The sequence below is a fragment of the Apostichopus japonicus genome, chromosome 9 (assembly GCF_037975245.1).
Source record: "Apostichopus japonicus isolate 1M-3 chromosome 9, ASM3797524v1, whole genome shotgun sequence".
NCBI classification, from domain to species: domain Eukaryota; kingdom Metazoa; phylum Echinodermata; class Holothuroidea; order Aspidochirotida; family Stichopodidae; genus Apostichopus; species Apostichopus japonicus.
Genome location: NC_092569.1, coordinates 26,515,277 through 26,535,079, shown reverse-complemented (window position 1 = coordinate 26,535,079; position 19,803 = coordinate 26,515,277). Strand labels below are relative to the sequence as shown.

At 37.0% G+C, this 19,803-nt stretch overlaps 1 protein-coding gene across 4 annotated transcripts in view; it reads left to right on the top strand.

Annotated features, from left to right (window-relative positions):
- The window catches only part of LOC139974341 (fibrinogen-like protein A), a 196,080-nt gene that overhangs the window by 52,220 nt on the left and 124,057 nt on the right, over positions 1-19,803 (top strand). For 2 of the 4 annotated variants that reach the window (XM_071981395.1, XM_071981394.1), the window contains exon 1: positions 12,337-12,525. The exons of the other annotated variants lie outside the window; for them this stretch is intronic. In XM_071981395.1, coding sequence (XP_071837496.1) covers positions 12,351-12,525 — 175 coding nt within the window. In that variant the 5' untranslated portion in view covers positions 12,337-12,350. Of the gene's footprint in view, positions 1-12,336; positions 12,526-19,803 lie in introns of those variants that run through there. 4 annotated transcript variants of the gene reach the window in all.

Below are 19,803 nucleotides of genomic sequence, written 5' to 3'. Positions count from 1 at the left end.
ATTCCGCCAAATCTCAGACAGGAGGAATCTGAAACCGCTGACCAATTCATAGCGCGATTAACGCGACAAGCGGTAAATTGCGAATTTGGCCAAGAATTATAGGAGCGCATTCGTGATCAAGTGATTGACAAATGTAATTCATCAGCCCTACGGCGTAAATTGTTGACAAAAGGGACAGGGCTAAAATTAGATGATTTACAAGAAATTTCTCGAGCAATGGAAACCGTTGATGCACAGATGCAAGCAATGGAGTTAGAAAGTAACCACGGGTCAAACTTGAACACTGAAAAGTCAGAATCAGTTAATCGCGTTGGCCAAAGGTCAAATCAGGTGAGGCAAAGCCTTAAAGGGGCACACCGGAATAAAAAATAAAAGGGAACAGCCAATAATAAAGAAAATTGTTGTTATCGCTGCGGTAGAGAAGGACATTTTCACGCGATTTAAACTGTCCCGCGAAAGATGAGTCTGCACAAAGTGTCATTTAATCGGGCATTTGCGAAGATGTGCAAAACTAAACCAGAACGTTATCAAAAGGGGAAGCAAAAAAGGGGAAGACAGAACCGGAACAGAAAAGATGATGATGACGTCAATCTAGTTGACTTGGCTAATGACTTTGCCTTTGCAGTGACCCGTTCCCGTAAGTCAGGTGTAACAGTAGATGTAAAAGTAGGGGGAGTCAATGTCGAGATGCTGATTGATTCAGGCGCATCATGCAACATTATCGACAAAAAGACATGGGACAATTTAAAGCAACAACGGATAACCTGCTAGTCGGCAAAAATAGATAAGACTTTGTATCCATACGGAGGCGGAAAACCTTAAAGTGCTAGGAAAATTTGCAACGACAGCAAAGATCCGCGAGTCTAAAACCGAAGCAACATTCTATGTTATCGAAGGAGAAGGATGCCCTCTATTAGGGAAAGAGAGCGCAATCGAGCTGAATGTGCTTAAAATCGGACTTGAAATTAACCAAATAAAGAGTGCACAGGATATCCCTGCACAATACCCGCAATGTTTTGAAGGATTCGGCAAACTAAAGGGATATCGTTCGAAAATCCACATTAATCAGTCTGTGAAACCGGTAGCACAAAGCGTACGCAGAATTCCATTCAGCCTCCGACCAAAAGTTAAAGACAAGTTGAAGGAACTAATGGAACAAGATATCATCGAAGAAGTTAGGCCCTACACCTTGGGTAAGCCCAGTAGTTATATTTCCTAAATCTGGGGGCGATATTCGATTGCGTGTGGACATGAGACTAGTCAATGACGCGATCATCCGGGAAAGGCACCCGATCCCTACGGTTGAAGAAGTTCTCTACGAAATGAACGGTAGTTCCCTATTTACCAAGCTGGACCTAAAATGGGGTTTCACCAGATCGAGTTAGAGGAGAGTTCTCGGGAAATTACAACATTCGTCACACATGCTGGACTATTCCGGTACAAGAGGCTTATGTTCGGGATTAGCTCTGCTCCTGAAATGTACCAGCACATCATACAGCAAGTCATAGCAGGATATGAGGGAACCCACAACATATCTGACGATATAATTGTTCATGGGAAAGACGAGGAACAACACAATACCAGATTAGTTAAAGTACTGGACTGTATCTCTAAAGCAGGTTTAACATTGAATCTTGACAAATGCCAATTTGGTCTTGATAAACTTACATTCATGGGTCATGATCTCTCAAGCAATGGGGTAAGTGCCAGTAATGAGAAAATTCAAGCAGTAAGAGATGCATGCAGGCCTACTAATACAAGCGAAGTGCGTAGTTTTCTTGGATTAGTCCAATATTGTGCGCGATTCATTCCAGATCTTGCGACCGTGTCTGAACCACTAAGGCGACTGACAAAAAAGGGGTCATATTTGAGTGGGGCCCAGACCAAAACAAATCATTTTGCGATCTTAAAGATGCATTGACAAAGGCTGAAGTGCTAGGTTATTTCGACCCAAATGCTAAGACCAAAGTCATAACTGATGCAAGCCCAGTCGGTCTAGGTGGTATATTAGTGCAAATTCAAGCAGGCCAGCCTCGCATAATAGCGTATGCGAGTAGAAGTTTGAGTGATGTTGAGAAACGTTACTCGCAAACTGAGAAAGAAGCATTAGGAATCGTGTGGGCATGTGAAAGATTTCATATATATCTTTATGGTATTTCACTTGAGTTGCTGACTGACCACAAACCTCTCCAGAATATCTATACTAAAAGCAAAACTTTCTGCTCAAATTGAGCGATGGGTCCTGAGGTTACAGTCATATGACTTCCAAGTAGTCTATATTCCTGGCCCAAGGAACATAGCTGATTGTCTCTCAAGGTTAATTTCCAAAAAGGGGGCAAAATCGAGTGGTCAAAACATAGGGGAAGAACATATTCGTCTTATTGCTAGTCATGCAACTCCAGGTTCGATATCATTGTTAAGAAAATGTGTCTTAAATGAAAACTGGGCTGACATTCCAAAAGGGTACAAAAGTGTGATGTTCGAGTTGGCAGTGCTGGGACAACTAGTTTTAAGGGGCACCCGCATTGTCATTCCACAATCTCTTTGAGCTCAAGTGATTAATTTAGCACACGAAGGCCATCAAGGCATAGTTAAAAGCAAGCAAAGGTTGCTTACAAAGATATGGTGGCCTGGAGGAGCCGACAAGGACATACAACAAAAATGTAAATCATGTCATGGCTGTCAGGTGGTTGGTAAGGCAAATTTCCCTGAACCAATAAAGTCGACACCACTACCGACAGAACCTTGGCAACATTTGGCAACTGATATTCTTGGCCCATTACCTGATGGATCATATTTGTTAATGAAAGTTGATTACTACAGTAGATTTTTCGAAGTAGACATTCTGAAATCCATAACTACTGAAAAGGTTATTGAATGTTTGGAACGCATATTTTGTAGAGTTGGCCTACCAGAGAGTCTCAAAACTGACAATGCTTCTTACTTCACCTCAATTGAATTTGAAAACTTCTTGAGTACCTCAGGAATTGAACATAGGAAGAGTACACCGTTATGGCCTCAGGCCAACGGGGAAGTTGAAAGGCAAAATAGGACGATTTTAAAAGTACTCAAAATCGCACAGATTCAAAAGTCTGACTGGAACTTGTTAAATAACTTTCTGCTGGCTTATCGTTCCACCCCCATTCTACAACAGGTGTGAGCCCTGCAGAGAGTCTTTTCAAAAGGTCACTCAGGACAAAATTACCTGATGTGAAAGTTTCCCAAAGTCAGGAAGAAACCATGAAAGACAGGGATACTGAAATGAAACAAAAAGCAGATGATTATGCTGATGTAAAACGACATGCTAAAACTAGTGACATACAAATAGGCGATCATGTACTTGTAAAACAAAAGGAGCGAAACAAGTTGACTGCACCATTTTGTGAAGTACCGTTTGAAGTGGTTGACAGAATTAATAGTCAAGTAACTGTTGAATCCCCAGAAGGAGTTCAATACAAAAGGAATTCCGCTCACCTCAAAAAGTATCAAACTGATGAAACTCATTCGGATAGGAGTGCAACTCCACTACAAACTGAGAGTACACCTATATCCGACCAACTCGTATCAGAAAAGTTCCCAAAAGATTTGAAGACTTTGTTACCGAGTTGAAACCATAGACTAGCTAAATAGTTAGTTATGGAATAGTTGTGTTTAGCAACAATCAAAATTGTTATCGTTTTCAAAAGGTATTTCACACGTTTTAAGTTTAAGTCTAAATGGGGGAAGGGATGTAATGTATGGATATTTCGATCATGTTGTAATTCATGTCAAAGTAAAGAGCGACCTCTTTCAGATCAGCAATAAACATGGCGACCTCCGAAAAGTTCTGACTCTGTTTATATCTACGTAAATAAGACATATACGTAAACATAAAACGTTACAAAACACCACTGTGAAGTTGCCTCGCATCTCGATAAGGTAACCATGAAACATTCGTTGACTGTTTCAATCAATCAGCGGGGAGCGTAAACCCTGCGCAATCTCTATTTGACGGCTTCAAAGCTTAAACAAGATGAATACATACATGTAACCACGTAATGTCAAAACTCTTGGTTTGGTCCTGGTAAAGATTAATATGGCGAGATTAAAGGAAACTCTTTATAGCTCCCCCATTTAAACCCATAACTAACTGACAGAGAAGTTTTAGTGAAATAGCGTCCCCAGATTTTCGATACTCGTCAAACTACCACAAGGGATGCATTAGTTAGTCAATGGTTTTCTACTACTGGTCAAGGGTGCAACCCAGAGTTCTTCTGGGAAAGGCGGGGGCTTCTCACATAGCAAAAATCGGGGGATGTTGGCCAGAGTCACCTAAAGGAGAACCTGTCCACGAAACCCAAACTACTGATCCACCGTCTTAAACCAAGTCACTTGCTGTGAGACTACTTCCTAGGTATTACAGGGCAACCCCTCCCTTCCCGAATTCTTTACAGAACAATGGGTCCTATGCGGACGTGGTGAATAGACAAACGTGGTACTTTCCTGAGCTCTGGGTTGACTCCTGCCTAAGCCAGCACACCCAGTCCCCCCCCCCCCCCCATACAAAATCTAATCTGTGACGGGGTACTTGTTTGACGCATTTAATTTGCCACAAGGACCCTAAAATGTCACCTGTTGGTTACCCTTTGAGAGACATTTCCTCATTTTGACATCTAAATGTCAAGATAGACTTTCGCGAGCGACTCAAAGAGAAAAGTCGACATTGATATAGAATAGTTAAAACGTCAATGATGTTTTACTTTTGGGAACATTTAACGCAGTTGACCTTCAAAGCAAGCGCATATTATTACATACACAATTGGACCTTTCGATATTCTTTTAGATCAGGACGCAGACACCATTTTTGTACAGTGTGATTTGATTGATTTATTTCTACCAATTCAAAAGCAAAAATATACATACAATACAATAAAAAATAATGTGAAAGTAACAATAAAGAAATCGGAATAAAGCAATAAATTATTATACTATAGGATGTCATACTAGGCTTACCGTCCATCCTCCTCCGTCAGTCATGTTACAGAAGACATCAAATGACGCCCCATTCCAGTTAGTTGGATTGATGGTAAAGATGCCACTGGTAGTAAACCCAGCATTGGAGACATCCAAGCAGTCTTTTATCTAATAATAACATTGAAATAATCAAGTTACTTAATAGCAAGCAAGCAATCCATGAAGTGACATATCTTTTCCAAGTTTGGATAATATACAACAACTCTGAAAGCTTAACAAAGCTTAACAACTCTGTAGAGCTTTACAAAAGAACCAATGAGAAAAACATTTGATTTATCGATATTAAGCCCTGACACGAAAACAAATTTGATACTTGATTTGATAGAAATATCTATCTCATTAATAAGAATATAAGTCTTATTTAATGAGTTTAATATTTCAGTATACGTGATAAAAAGGCAAGGGCTGAGAGGACACCCTTGATGGACACCTCGCGAAACCCCGAAATACCTTGACAAGAACCATTATTTGAAGCATAAGTAGTGATGTTACTGTACAGCAGACCTTGACCAACTCTTTGAGTTGGGGGACACTGATTGTATGTCCAGAGGTTCGAAACCGGTAAGGAAGGTCGTATTCCACTGTAGGCGTTTGTCACCTGTATCGAACAATACTAGTTCTGTTTGTGGTGACATATTTTGCATTATTCTAGAGATCAAACATGATTCTAACCATCTCAACCATAACAATATATATATATATATATATATAATAAAATATAATGATATTAAAATGATATTTTCCATTAACACTTTGTGTTAGTATATGAAAAGCAATTAAAATATCACCCTACCTTTCTCTTCTCTCGGGTTCCTACATTTGAAGGTACCACGATAACCAGCGTCTTCAGCTGTGAGTAAAAGAGAGCAGTCTAGTTTCCTCTTTAATGATTTAGGGTATAATTTATATATATATATATATATATATATATATATATATATATATATATATATATATATATATATATATATATATATATATATATATATATATATATATCGTTTTATATCTTGTTTAAATTCTCAACATTTTACTGTGCTTCATGACATGCATACAAATAGTAACAATTAGAAGTGCAACAACGTAAAGAAAAAAATCAGCAAAAAAGATAATCAATCTACACCCCCATTTATATATTTCGAACCTCTGGACATACAATCAGCGTCCATGACCTAGTTGGTTAGGGTGTCCACGTACAAAGCGGAAGGCCCGGGTACGAATCCCGGTGGAGGCTGGAAGTTTTTTTCACTGTTCTTGATTTTCCAACTCATTACGATTTTCAATTATATATATATATATATATATATATATATATATATATATATATATATATATATATATATATATATATATATATATATATATATATATATATATATATATATATATATATCAGAAAAGAAAATAGAAGAAGATTAAAATTGTTTGTACGAAATATATATATATATATATATTTATATATATATATATATATAAATATATATATATATTTATATATATATATATATATATTTATATTTATATATATATATATATATATATATATATATATATATATATTAGAAAAGAAAAAAGAAGAAGATTAAAATTGTTTGTACGAAATATATACATGTATATATATATATATATATATATATATATATATAAGGCAAAGTTTAAAGAACAAGAGGTCTATCGGGGGGGGGGGGGGGGGGAGCGGGGTTCAGTGAACCGAATTTAATAAAAGACGGTTTTCTTATACTGGGGCCAAAAGAATGGAACCATTTCCCAAATAATGTTAAGAGTGCCGCAAGCATAAACCGTTTTAATTAAGAATATTTATGACTCGTTTAATTTTATCTTATCGTTGTTTGTCTCTTCATCTGCATAATTTTTTTTTTGTGCTCCTACTTTATGTTTTGCTCTATTTTAGTCAACTTTTGTAACCTTATAGCTTTGCTTTTTTTTAGTATTTACTGCTCGTTTGCTGCCATATTTTCAACCATCATATGTTTTTATGCATTTTGTAACTGATGACTTCGGGAAAAGTTAGGCCCGGCTTACTGAGGTACACTCTTTTTTGCGAAAGTTCAAATAAAGATAAATTAAAAATTAAAATATGCTCACCTTTCGTCAAAGCAGTATAGTTACAAGATGAACCATCAACAGCTTGATAACGGTAGCTCTAGAAAGCTTCATATTTCTTCTTGTTACAGAATAATGATAAAGTCCACAGAGAGATATAAGAATAACTCAAGCCTTAGGAAAAGGTAGAATTTGAGTCGCCACTACAAAGTTCCTTGCAACGATACAATCTTCCGCAAGAAAATGATACCAAATGGTATTCTACAGGTGTGGCTTTATATACAATGCAGCTAATAATTTGCAATGATTTCCTTCGTTCACAGTTTAACAACATATTTATTTGGTATAACGGGCATGAAACGTTCATTGTGTTTTTCGCTCTGTAAGTCGTTCGGTTTAACCAACATTTCTATCAGAAATATCATTAAAAAACCTTCGTTAAGTTAATAAATAGGCCTTCGTGGATACATGACGAGAGCTATTTACTTTAGTTTCAATTGTTTATTAGCCCTTCACGTGCATCAGAAATTTGTCGAATATTTGAAAGGATTGTGCCACGGATGTATATATACAGAACCTGTGAACTAATAGATGGTAAGCATGAGTATCTTGTCGGACGGGCGTAAACACATTCCTTGTACGGTGGGGAGAGGGGGGGGTATAAAATACTAAGTCGCGAAGTGGTGGGTGTAAGAAGAGGGGTGTGAGAAATTTCGGTAAAAGGGTGACCGTGTGTTCTTAGATTGAAAATAGTGCTATATTTTGAAAGTTTTGAAACAATGTTGAAGAATTTACCACCAGGTTGTACCGCATATGCATGTTGTATATTTATATACCGGCATATTAAGATATTTTTTCTGGAATATTCTGCCTGTTGAGGGTGAGGGCTGATCCTGCCCACTGATATTCTACGTATAGTATAATATCTCAAGGTGAACATTCGAGAATATTTTTACGACAGAAACTGTTTTCAGTGCAGGATGTGTTTCTATACCACTTTTAGTTTGCATTATTTTTTTCTTTTATTTTTTTTTCTATTTTTTAGAAGTGATCATTTGAACAGTCTATACTCTTCAATTAAACTTGCTGGACTTCTTATAGTTCGTTAGTTTCAAGAGTAACTTTATGCACAGAATTAATTTTGATATGCTGTTAAAAAAATGCACTGCTAATAGTCAAGGATATATCTAGTATACATAGTATACATCTGAGGTTCAACAAGGCGAGCACAGGATTTCAAAGTTGAATGTTGGTGGGCATTTTAAAATTCTTCCGAGCGAGCTCCAATTAAATGTTAAATACGATAGCAGTTTGGGGCATCCCCCCCCCCCCCCCAACCAGTTGCAGATCACAATAACAAAGTTAGGGGCTATTTATGTACGGATTTTAGAAGGGACATAACGTTGCCGAAATATACACACAAAATATTTAAAACTTTAATAATTACCGTTAATTTTTTTTTTTCACAATAAAGAAGCGGCTGCTTGTTCCATTCATAATTTGATTCTACATACTGACAAGAAGCCTTTGACCAGGACTAACATGTAAATTGTTCTCCTTTGTATAATTTCACTTTGTTGTTTTTAACTTGGGTTAGACAGGGGGTTCCAAATTTACCTGAAGTGATGTGAAGTTCACAACTATGCAAATGACTGTGATGTAATCGTTTTCAAATGCAACACAATTTTGAAGTACTTATTTTGTATCTTACAACAACAACAAATACCCTGAAACAAATTTATCATTGTACGTCTGACATCACATCTGCTTGCTTCAAGTTCACTTTTGGTCTCCAGTATCAATCTAATGTTAACTGAAAACGTTGCCTAGGAAATGAATTCAAACTTCAACTGGAAACTTATAATGTATTCCTCTTCCATCAGTCTAAAATAATCTTTCACCTGAAATAGCCTTATTTTTTGTGTTTTTATAAATTTGGTTATCTATCGCCGACTGGAGTATTAGTGAAAATAAAATCCGTTGCCATAACAACCTCCAAAAAACATTAAATAACAAATTCTGATTAATTTTTTATCAATATTGAATATTTTATGACATTTGTGGCGATCATTAACACACTACATTGCCTTTTTTTACTAGAAATTAATTTAGAGCTTTCATTTCATAGTATAGTTTTCTATAAATTTGACGTTCAACTGTTTTAAGCTACATTCAAACAAAATAGAGGTATATGAATAAATAAATGTCATCGCCACCGCTTTCTAATTGTTTGCACACGTAGGCCTTCAAGTGATACTAAAAAGTACGGTGGTTCTAACAGGACAAATGAGTTGTACATAGTCCTATCGTGTAAAGTATAAGCAGGGAACAATTCTCTGGTATGAGTTACACGATATCGCGACAATTTGATATGTAATGTCACGATGTCATGTTAACTGTAACTTGACGAGTCATCAATTATCTTGTTTATTGACATGTTTAAATCTAACGCCAAAACTCGACAATTTACGAATTTACAATTTTCTTCAAGATGTCATGTTATTGTAACGTGTCAACTCGACAAATGTCGATTTTTTTTGTAAATGTTAACAAGTATACATGCAAATCACCAACTCTATAATTTGACAATTTTCGTCAAGTTAAGCGGTAAACAGTAAGTCTACAACTCGCATGTCTCTTCAGGGCCACCGTAAAGAGATAAAAAAATTAAAACAGAAAAACACTACTTGTTAATATACAATTGTGCAAAAAACATCAAAATATAACTCTTCTTTGCAAAATAGATGTCTCTAAATTTGAAAAGAAGAAAACCATATATCGCCACCAATAGTTAATAACTCCTTTGTTAAAAAGGAAACACTCCCTAAAAAGCCAATTTTGGTGTTGAGTTTAAATTCATTTTCGTTATTGTTCAATAACAAGAGAAAATTGTAACGGTTTAGCTAGCTGATTGATAGTTATAGTCGGTACACAATTTTGGATAACATTATCACCAGTAGGCGACCAAACACGAAAATCTACATATTTAAAGACCAGCAATCGTCCAACATTCCAGCCAACGACCGATTAATATCTCATGAGGACTGAGCCGTCGTCCACCAGACTTCCACTCTATCCACCCACCCCCCATCCCATCCCCTCCCCCTCGATGACATTGTTTTGGTATGGTATATTGAGCATGCCTATCGAGATATGGATTTAGTTATTTATATAATTCATAATTTTTTTAAGTTAACATGTTTAAATCATATTAGAAGTAGATAATTCAATAATTATATAAAGACCAGGGGGTAAAGACAACACCTCCCCGATTTCAAAAATAAGAGAATTTAAGTTTAATTAAGGCCGCCTATGTTGATATGACACCATACAGACTGTAACCTCTGTTACGAATTGCAATTTTGAGAGGGTTGGCGGGCCCGAAAAGTGGGCCGAAGTCCGTTTTTTGGGACGAATCTAAAGAGAGGGGCGACCAATTACTCCGCTTTTTAGAAATGTGTTTAGTAAGGGGGCTTAGATGCAAAATAATGATATTATTTCTACAATGTTAACTAACATTTGCCCGTGTACACGACTCGTTGTGCTTATGTAATTATTTGATCTCTCTGTTGTTTACACTGATCTTGATGGTATCTCCGTCAATGACGTTAATTTGATCATTTTCGATAGTATGAATATTCAAATTGATATTGAACCAACCATATTTGTCGATTGGATCCTATTACAGTGGTTACAAACATATTGTGTACAGTCAATTTGTCTCATTGTCAGATCCGCACAGCCGTTTATTCATCTTCCCAGCTAATAAATTATAATACCATTGTGACGTAGACGTTCAAAGAAGACTTTCACCTCGAACTAGCTGTCGCTTTGGTTAATATGCCCTTGAATAAACACGAAAAAGAACTGTTCCCTTCGTAATGGAGTTGTGCTCAGGTTTTTGGAGGTTATCATACCTTTTGGCTAAGACCAAGTGCAGCACTGTTTCCTTTTTATGCCCCCTGCCTAAATCAGTCGGAAGAATTTTAGAACCCCCTCCCCCTCCCCTCCCCTCCCCTCACTCTCTCCCTCCGGTTTCCACCTTTGAAATCCTGTGCACGCGCTGCTACATATACCTGTAAGCTTATTGGCTAAGATCATGTGATCACCAGTAAACATTTAACAGTATAGGTGGTTCACCCACCTTTAACCTGATGTGTAGTATAGATTCCCTCTGCCAGGGATTCGTGATAGTAACTTTGACCAAGGTGTCTGTAGCAAGTTCCTGCTGTGACGTAAGACCGGTATGATCACACATAGTCACAGTCTCCTTGCTAGGGGGACCGGGGTTGTATGCGGATCAGTTAAGTAGTTTGGTTTTACCCTCGTGAACAAACTCTCTTACATAGTCACAATGTCAGGGAACTGGGGCTACGAGTGTAACAAAATTACGGTGGACTCATATTGATTTTCAATGTTCAGGCGGTATTACTGTGTCTTATGTAAACTTTAACATCGTATCCCCCCCCCCCCTCCAAAGTAGGCCTTCAAAACAGTTGTTGCACCCCTGCCTATTAGCTGTAGAACAATAAAGGGCTGATCTGGGTCTCATGACAACTCAAGTTCTCCTGATACACTAATATTGTTGTGATTTATAAACGGCTTTACTGCCATATGCATGCTCACTGGTCACCAGAAGTCTTTCATATATAGGCTACCATAAAGGATCATCACAACATCTCTGAAACCCTTTACGAAGTACGCGGATACAAATGTTTTTTAAAACGTCATTTACATTCTTTGTCCTCTTATCAAGAGAAACTTGGTACCCGAGGAGTAGGAAAATTGATCAATCGGAGAATGCAGAAACCTCGAAGGGTATGGAATATGTGACTTTGCTTTGCATAGCAACAACACATTTTTGTCAAGACGTGTCATATGAAAGAAGATAATTAACCCTTGACATCTAACGAGCTGGCACAATCTAACTGGGTATTGGAGGGACAAACAGCCAATTGAGATTAAGCAAATTTCATTGAATATTCATATTGTATAGGTATAGTCTACCAATCGACCACTCAGCGGCTTCCAGAGTTACCACTTGATATTTGAAATGATTTGAACACTAAATGTGTACATAACTTCCACATTGTATAATCACAATCGTTGATCTTGAATATGCATGAAACATTACATACGTCAGCCACATAATGACCAATGAAAAGTCACTACATGTGTGTCTTTATTGGGCATCACTCTATGAAGATGGTTAAAAGTGCTGGCAATGTCAGTTAATCTTTATTAGTATCACAGAGACGGCAAGACATACATATATGATATATACCAATTTACCACAGGAAAAGACACATTTGATGAACTTAGATTGTTTTTCCCTTTCCGCTTCTGGATTGTTCAAAATGGAGAAAGGAGGATTAAAGCAGTGTCGATCACCTTTTCTTATTCATGTTCTGCTTGTTGTCATTTTGCTTCTTGGAGGAAGGTCTCAAGGTAGGCATAATTTTACATTACATGCATAATTTTTAATAATGATATGTGAGTGAGTATCCATGAATGTACAATAAAAAAAGTGTTCTGTAATAGAACAACCGTGCCGACATAAGTTTAGACCTAATTTATTGCCTACAAGTATATACCTCAGAACTGCATAATGTCACATTTATCTTTTCTTCTTCTGGGTCCGGACCTCCAAACCCCCTACATGAGAGTTTCCTTCAACGACCCCAGGGTCATACCCGTAATATTCGTATAAGAGCAAAGGTGAACTATATATGCTATACTTCCAGTCCAACTGGACTGTAGGAATATAAACCAGCGCTGCCAGTTAGGCACCCCCAAAATCACAAATTTCTCGATTTTTAAATTTCATTAGCAGTAGGAAAATGAAAAGCCCGGGCAAGCAGGGTTTTTTGTCATCAACTGTCATCCCTGGTATAGACAATATTCTTTGCGTTACACATAACATTAGGCTAGACTTATAAACAGCAAAGATTCTGGAAAAAAAAAGTTTATGTTTACTTCATGACTTTTCATCGTCCTCCGAGGCATAAGAGCCAAAATACTATGAACGGGGGGGGGGGGGTAGCACAGGTGTCTTTGACGTCGACTCTATTGAAGGAGTCTGAAGTTATCCCCCCCCCCCCCAGCACCACCTCCTCCATAAACACAAAAGCCTTATAAGCGTCGAATGGTGCATTCCGAGACATATTTAGATTAGGAAATAGGTCTTGTGCCCGCCACTGTTTATGAACATTCAAGTTAGGCTAAATGCTTCCTTTGTAAAGATTGTTTGGTAAATGTGGCTCTTACATCTACTTGGTAATATTTTTGTCTGAGATCCATTAGACACAGTAACATCTATAAAAGTCTTCAACTTGCACTGGTTTGGTACTACATGACCTTACCTTCGAGTCCACAACGCGGGTAACAGTTTGTCCTATTTTGTGGTCGCTGCATGCAGTGTTTGTTTTGCATTTTGCGCCACTTTTACCACTTGAACGTTACTAATTGCCCTTTTGAATTCATCAACCTTCCTTTCTGCCAGTTCACAGGCAAAGGGAATAAGACTAAAATATACTACAACCATTATTGTTATCGTCTTTGACACTATTTGCCAAGAAGAACTATACTGTTTGTCAAGCTTACATCTCACTTCATAGCTAACGAACTCCTCATTGGTTTAATCAATACTATAACAAATGTAGGACTATACATTGGAACCAACTAAGAGATAGAACCCAAGTTTCTTCATAAGAAAATCTTCGTCGCCAGTGTTATATACTGGTGTAAGGAACATACAAATTATGTCTCTAAACTTGGGTAAAGACACTAAATATGAGAGAACTCAATGATTATTGAAAGCCATTTATTTTATTGAACTGCATTTTACATTGCAAGAGCAAGTGAACAACTGATATAGGGAGGGTGTAATATCATATAAGAACAAAGAAACATGAATATGTATGACTCGACATGAGGAGATATATCATTTGTAAACCAGGTTTAAGTAAAGCCAATTATGGAAAAATCTTGATTTAACAAAGAGATAAAAGAAGCAATATCGGGAAAATGTTTTCTTAGACTACGACTATTGTGATGTAGTAATGATAAACACTTATTGGGTGGTGAGTTATTAAAAGAATTGATGCCATAGTACTGACAAGATATATTATTTTCGCTCATGTCCTCCGTGGAATTAGTGTTAAAAAAGCATAGTGGCTATAGTAGAAAGTCAAGTTTGATTGCCATTTTCACTGTAATTAATTAAGTCCAATAGTAATTTCAGTTACTTTTCATGGCCTCTTTTATTAGCAGTTCCTGTCTGTCCTTGCCACTTGGGGGCGGAAATTGTAGGTTTTCACCATCGGTTGGCGCACAGCGTACAAGAAAAATTTCTGGTTTTGATACCTCCTAGATCACCGGAAATGGCACTTCTCAGGTTTAAAAATGACCAACCAGATGTACACTTTTGCCTGAGAACCAAGTATTTCCCAATAGTTTTTTTTCCATCCATAACCTTTTTGAAGATTGTCACCAGTCACAAATCATGTTCGACCTCATCGCAAGTCCTGTGGATCATTGCTGGTATAGGTGATTCTACGTCGCGGCCCACAATACCTGTCAGCCCCACTTTTAAAGGTTTTCCCCATCTACATAAAACATTTCGTTGTTTACATTAGCATCCCGCGGTATACTGCGCAACTTTCACGGATCGATGGCATACGATGTGAAAACCGAAACTGGCTTATATGATATTGACATTAACACGAACATTTTTGGTTATTTTTTTCGGGCAAGCCGTTACAGCCCCAAATCAAATTGGGCTCCTACGCCCATGACTTCACACATAGACAGTTTTGAGGCTGTTCATCTTGGAACACCATTTTCATGCTCATTGATATAAGGTGATATCTGCTGTTTGCTTTACAAATTTGAGCAGGCGCGTAGCGAGGAGTTTGCCAAGTGAGGGCGAAGCCTGTTGGCAAACTATCTAAGCGTAGCGCCAACATGTGTTGGCGCGAAGCGTACAAGAAAATTTTGGCCGAAAATATCTCCCAGATCGCTGGAAATGACACTTCCCCGGCCTTGTTAGTTGCATCTAAGCATTTTTTTTAAATTACTAACGATATCATAAACAAAATGTGCTCAAGGGGGGTGGGGACAGTCGCCCCTTCCCGAAATGCGTCATGCTCCCGACGACACGGTCGAGTTCGAGACCAGCCACAGTTGGTTTCATAGCAGGTTTCATATACACACACGCGTTATGATAGACCATATATAGTATATATGTACATATACATTATTGAGAGAGGACAAAATGGAAACGTCAAAAATGGAGTTGACGATGTTAGGGGTAGAGTGAGGCGCACGCCCCTTCCGAAATCCTTGATCAGTCACTGGCTACCCTGTGTATAGAAAAGGGATCAGCGCTGTAATGATGTCATTGTTTCTCCACTCTTCCAGGTGTCTTGGCATTTTTCTTTTACTCCCTCCTTTTCTCCTTTTTCTCTCTTTCTTCTTTTTCTATTCCCTTCCTTCCTCTCCTCTTCCTCTTTTTTCCCCCCTCTTTTTTCTTCTCTTTTTTTTCTCTCCTCTTTTTCTTACCCGGGGGGCGAGCGCCCCCAACGCCCCCCTGGATACGCGCCTGATCATTGTTCCCTTGATCGGATTCTCTTGTCGTCTATTTGTCTTGCTGATCCTCCGTGGTCCCTTGCTCGTAATCTCCTTCATATTCAGTGCAGTTGAAGCTTTTGGCCAAAGCGATGAAAGTTAAAGCACTCTATTGTTGGGCATCTTAATTCGGAGTGTCTGTTTACATCTATAGTTTGGACAGTTTCTCATTAGATGATTCTCTCCCAAGCAAGTGTTGCAAACCCTAATGAATGCCTCCAATAACAATAGTGTATGGTAGACTTTTTACCTTGTTTGGTAATTCAAGCCGTTACAAATCGTGTCCCGTTTAGGATGTTGGTAAAGTCTTTGTAGAATTAAAGGGGTGCATTCGGATCGAATTTTGCAGCCAAGTTCAGTTAATTTGTCGGTTAGTTCAGAATCATCAATAAAAACAGGGACGTTGAATAAACTTACAGTCAATATATATCTTGTTACACCCATCACGACGCAATTTGTAAGCCCGACTCCTGTAACAATTCAGCATCCTTCACGTTTTAAGTGTGACAATTCATTGCCCAGAAACTTTAACAAATCCGATAAGGTTCTTCCTTCCGACGTCACTTGAGATAGCATTTATCACATCAATAGCGTTAAACGAGCAATCAATTATTTCTATGCTATTCTCCTTCAGGTTGTTGATTTTCTGCCGTTGCTCCATACTAACATGTCTACGGTGGCTAGAATTACCAGAACTCATATCTGTATAGTGAAGGGCTGACTTACGCCGAAAGACGCAGTCACCTCCAATTCTATGAAACAGTTTCCTTTCAAAATGTGTTCCAAATTCAATTTACCAAGCAATTAAATCAAATGAATCGTTTGTGCAATCTGGTAACTAGCAAATCTCCAATCAAAACTAACAAATGGCTGAAAAAATCGTATAATTTTGAGAGACATAAATTGTGACATGCTCGCGGGTCGCGAACTCACACATTTTTCTTGACATTGGTATTTCTTGACATTAGTGCTACAGCTATGTTCAGGACTGCATCCCTGCTCCATCAGTATATATGCAGCCTGTATTACCTGGTACTTATATGTTGTACAAGGATGAAGAGAGCAAGAGCAATGAATGTAGCTTACAAGTTGATGGAACGATAAAAAAGCATGATTACAATGTAATTATTAATCTAACATTCATATGTTGTATACAGTGATTATAGCTTTGTCCATTTCAATATCAGAGAGTTTTTTGGGAAAGTATTGATCAATTTGTTTGTAATTTGCAATTGAAGATGTAACTTTTGATTAATATTATAATTTAATTTAATTCATGAGCGAACTTTGAACCAAAATAACACTATGGAGATATCTCTAACTATTATATTCACACCTGCATTATTAGGCAAAGTTTTGTAAATTATTCCAAATCTTAGCCGAGTGAGCACAATCATAAAATATATGTTCAATGGTTTCAGTATATTCTTGACAAATATTACAATTATCAGAAGTGATAACTTTTATGAAATGCAAATACTTGTTAGTTGGAATATTCCTAGCAACAGTCTATATTGAAACCATGTAAGTTTAACGTCACTCGAACACCGAAAAGGGACAAAACAATAAAAAGACCAATCCTTTTTACTGATATCAATAGTCTGGTACCACTTAATATAGGATTTGTGCTCATCACCTGAAAACTCCAGCAATCTATTGTAAACTGCTTTAGAACAAAAATAACCACTTGCATGCAGAGTATTTATATAACTATTATTAGGAAAAATAACCCTTACAATTATATCATTGGATAAACCCTTCCATTTTTTCCTAAATAGAGCTCATAATACTCCAAAACATTGGTTGATATGTTAAACTCTTGAGTAAAATTATCAAATTATAAAAAGTACCATTACTAATCAAATCGCCAATAAAACGTATACCCTTGTCATACCAACGCTTGTAATATACTGGGCTATTTCCAACTTTAAATAAACTGCTATTCCAAATTGGCAATGTTAACATAGTAGTATCATTGTAAATAGTAGAGAAAACATCATGAATAAAATTATGTGTAGTTTCAAAAAATGGTTCTTTCAAAAAGGATAACAGATTTTGAACTCACTAACTTTACATAAAAATCCCCATTATCAATGAAAGAGTCAATACTTATATTGTACCTACGTAAAATACAGCAGACAAAACTAGAGCTCTTGCTCTTCAACAAACGACCAAACGTAAAGATCTTAAGAGCAATACATTGTTTACAAAAACTACCATTTTCAATCCCCCATCGGGATATCCTTGTATTAATTGTCTTCGACTTATACGGTCTGGTTATTTTCCACACAAAACGGAAAAACATGGAAGGCACTTTTTTAATGTACTCTGCACTGGGTAATGGGAGCGTCATAATATAGTAATTAAAACAAGGCAATAATAAAGATTTAACAATGGTAATGCGACCCAGCACTGTAAGATTTACGTTTAGCCCAAATCTCTAAAGCATTAAACACTTTAGTCAGTGCATTACCATAGTTATTAATCATACTTGTTAGATTAGTATTATAAACACAATCCCCAATAGTGTAAAATCATCATCTTTATTCCAACAGATATGATATTTTTTATTGAAAGGAAACAAAGACCCTTTCAACTCCCCAACCCAACAAGAAGAGACTTGCTAGGCTTTATTTTTAGCCCAGACAAAGAACCAAAATAATCGAGCTGTTTCATAATATTAATAAAAGATATTTCATCCCGTGCATGAAAAAGGTTGATTCATCAGCATACTGAACTAGTTTATAACAGCTTCCTCCTATATCAATACCCTGGATAGAATTATCATTATTAATAAGAATGCTCAATCATTCTACACTTAAAATAAAGAGATATGGAGACAAAGGGTCTCCTTGTCTGCAACCACGATCAATAGAAATGAAATACCATTTACAAGAACAGAGGAAATAAATATCACTATAAAAAGTATCAAACCACTGGATTATGGAGGACCGAACTTAAAAAGGAGGAGTACATTTCTAATGAACCTAATCGAAATACTATCAAAAGCCTTTTCAAAATCAATCCCCTCAAAAAATCCCTGGCGTTTGGTCTTCTTCTAATAATGTCATACACTGTACGAATGCTATCACCAATATACCTTGAACTTGATAATTTGGGGAAAAAAGTACTTGACTACATGCAAATGAAAAATGTAAGCTAAAGCAAGGTGTCCAGTCTTTGTTATAGTTTTGGTCGATTATCAATACATTAATCGGATGCATGCATTGGTACGTAGAACATGTATTGACCTTTCGGTTCATTACTGAACTTTAAAACAAGTATGTACAGGTAATTTGCTCTGTTTACATGTTCAACTCAATTACCATGCCAGCACCATTCCATAAAGTCTCTCTCTCTCTCTATGTTCCCCCAGTAACCTTGACTTGTAATAGTTTCCCTTGCATTGAGTTTAGAGAAAATTGTTCACTGTGTATATAGCTCCATGTTGAGGTCAAGCCATGTGCTCCATGGTGAGTCGGTGACTATTTTGGAACTCAGAACTGGATGTTTGCTGTTAGAATTTTTCATTTGCTTGATATCTACAAATGGGCCAGGTCTTTTGCAAAAAAAACCTTGTCATGAATGTGTGAGTGTTACAAAAAAAAGTACCAAAAAATATTATTTAGATTGTTAATTTTGATCAAATTTATGCACAGTCAGGCTCTAAGAAATAGAGAAATGTTGCCATATTTCAGTTTAAGTTTATGTTAGTAATATTGAGTTCATCTGTTTAAATTTGGTTAACAAATCAACCAGTTGCTTTTCAAACCTCAGATTACTATTTTTGAATGGACATCACCTTTGTTAGGCCCATATAGAGAGAGTGTAATGGGTGAGTGCACATCCCTCACCCTCCCCGCCCCATCCCTCATTTTCAAAGGTCCACATTTCCCTGAGCAGAGAATGGTTTTTTGTGACTCAGGGAATGTCAGCAATTTGTGGCCAATGTCACAAATTAATGTTGAATTCAATAAACAAATGTCACCATATTGCAGTATATGCATAACATCATAGAAACTGACCTGTTTGTATGTAGTGTGTTCTTTCACCATGTGTTATATTTAACTGGCAAGTATGAACAACTCAATTAAATTT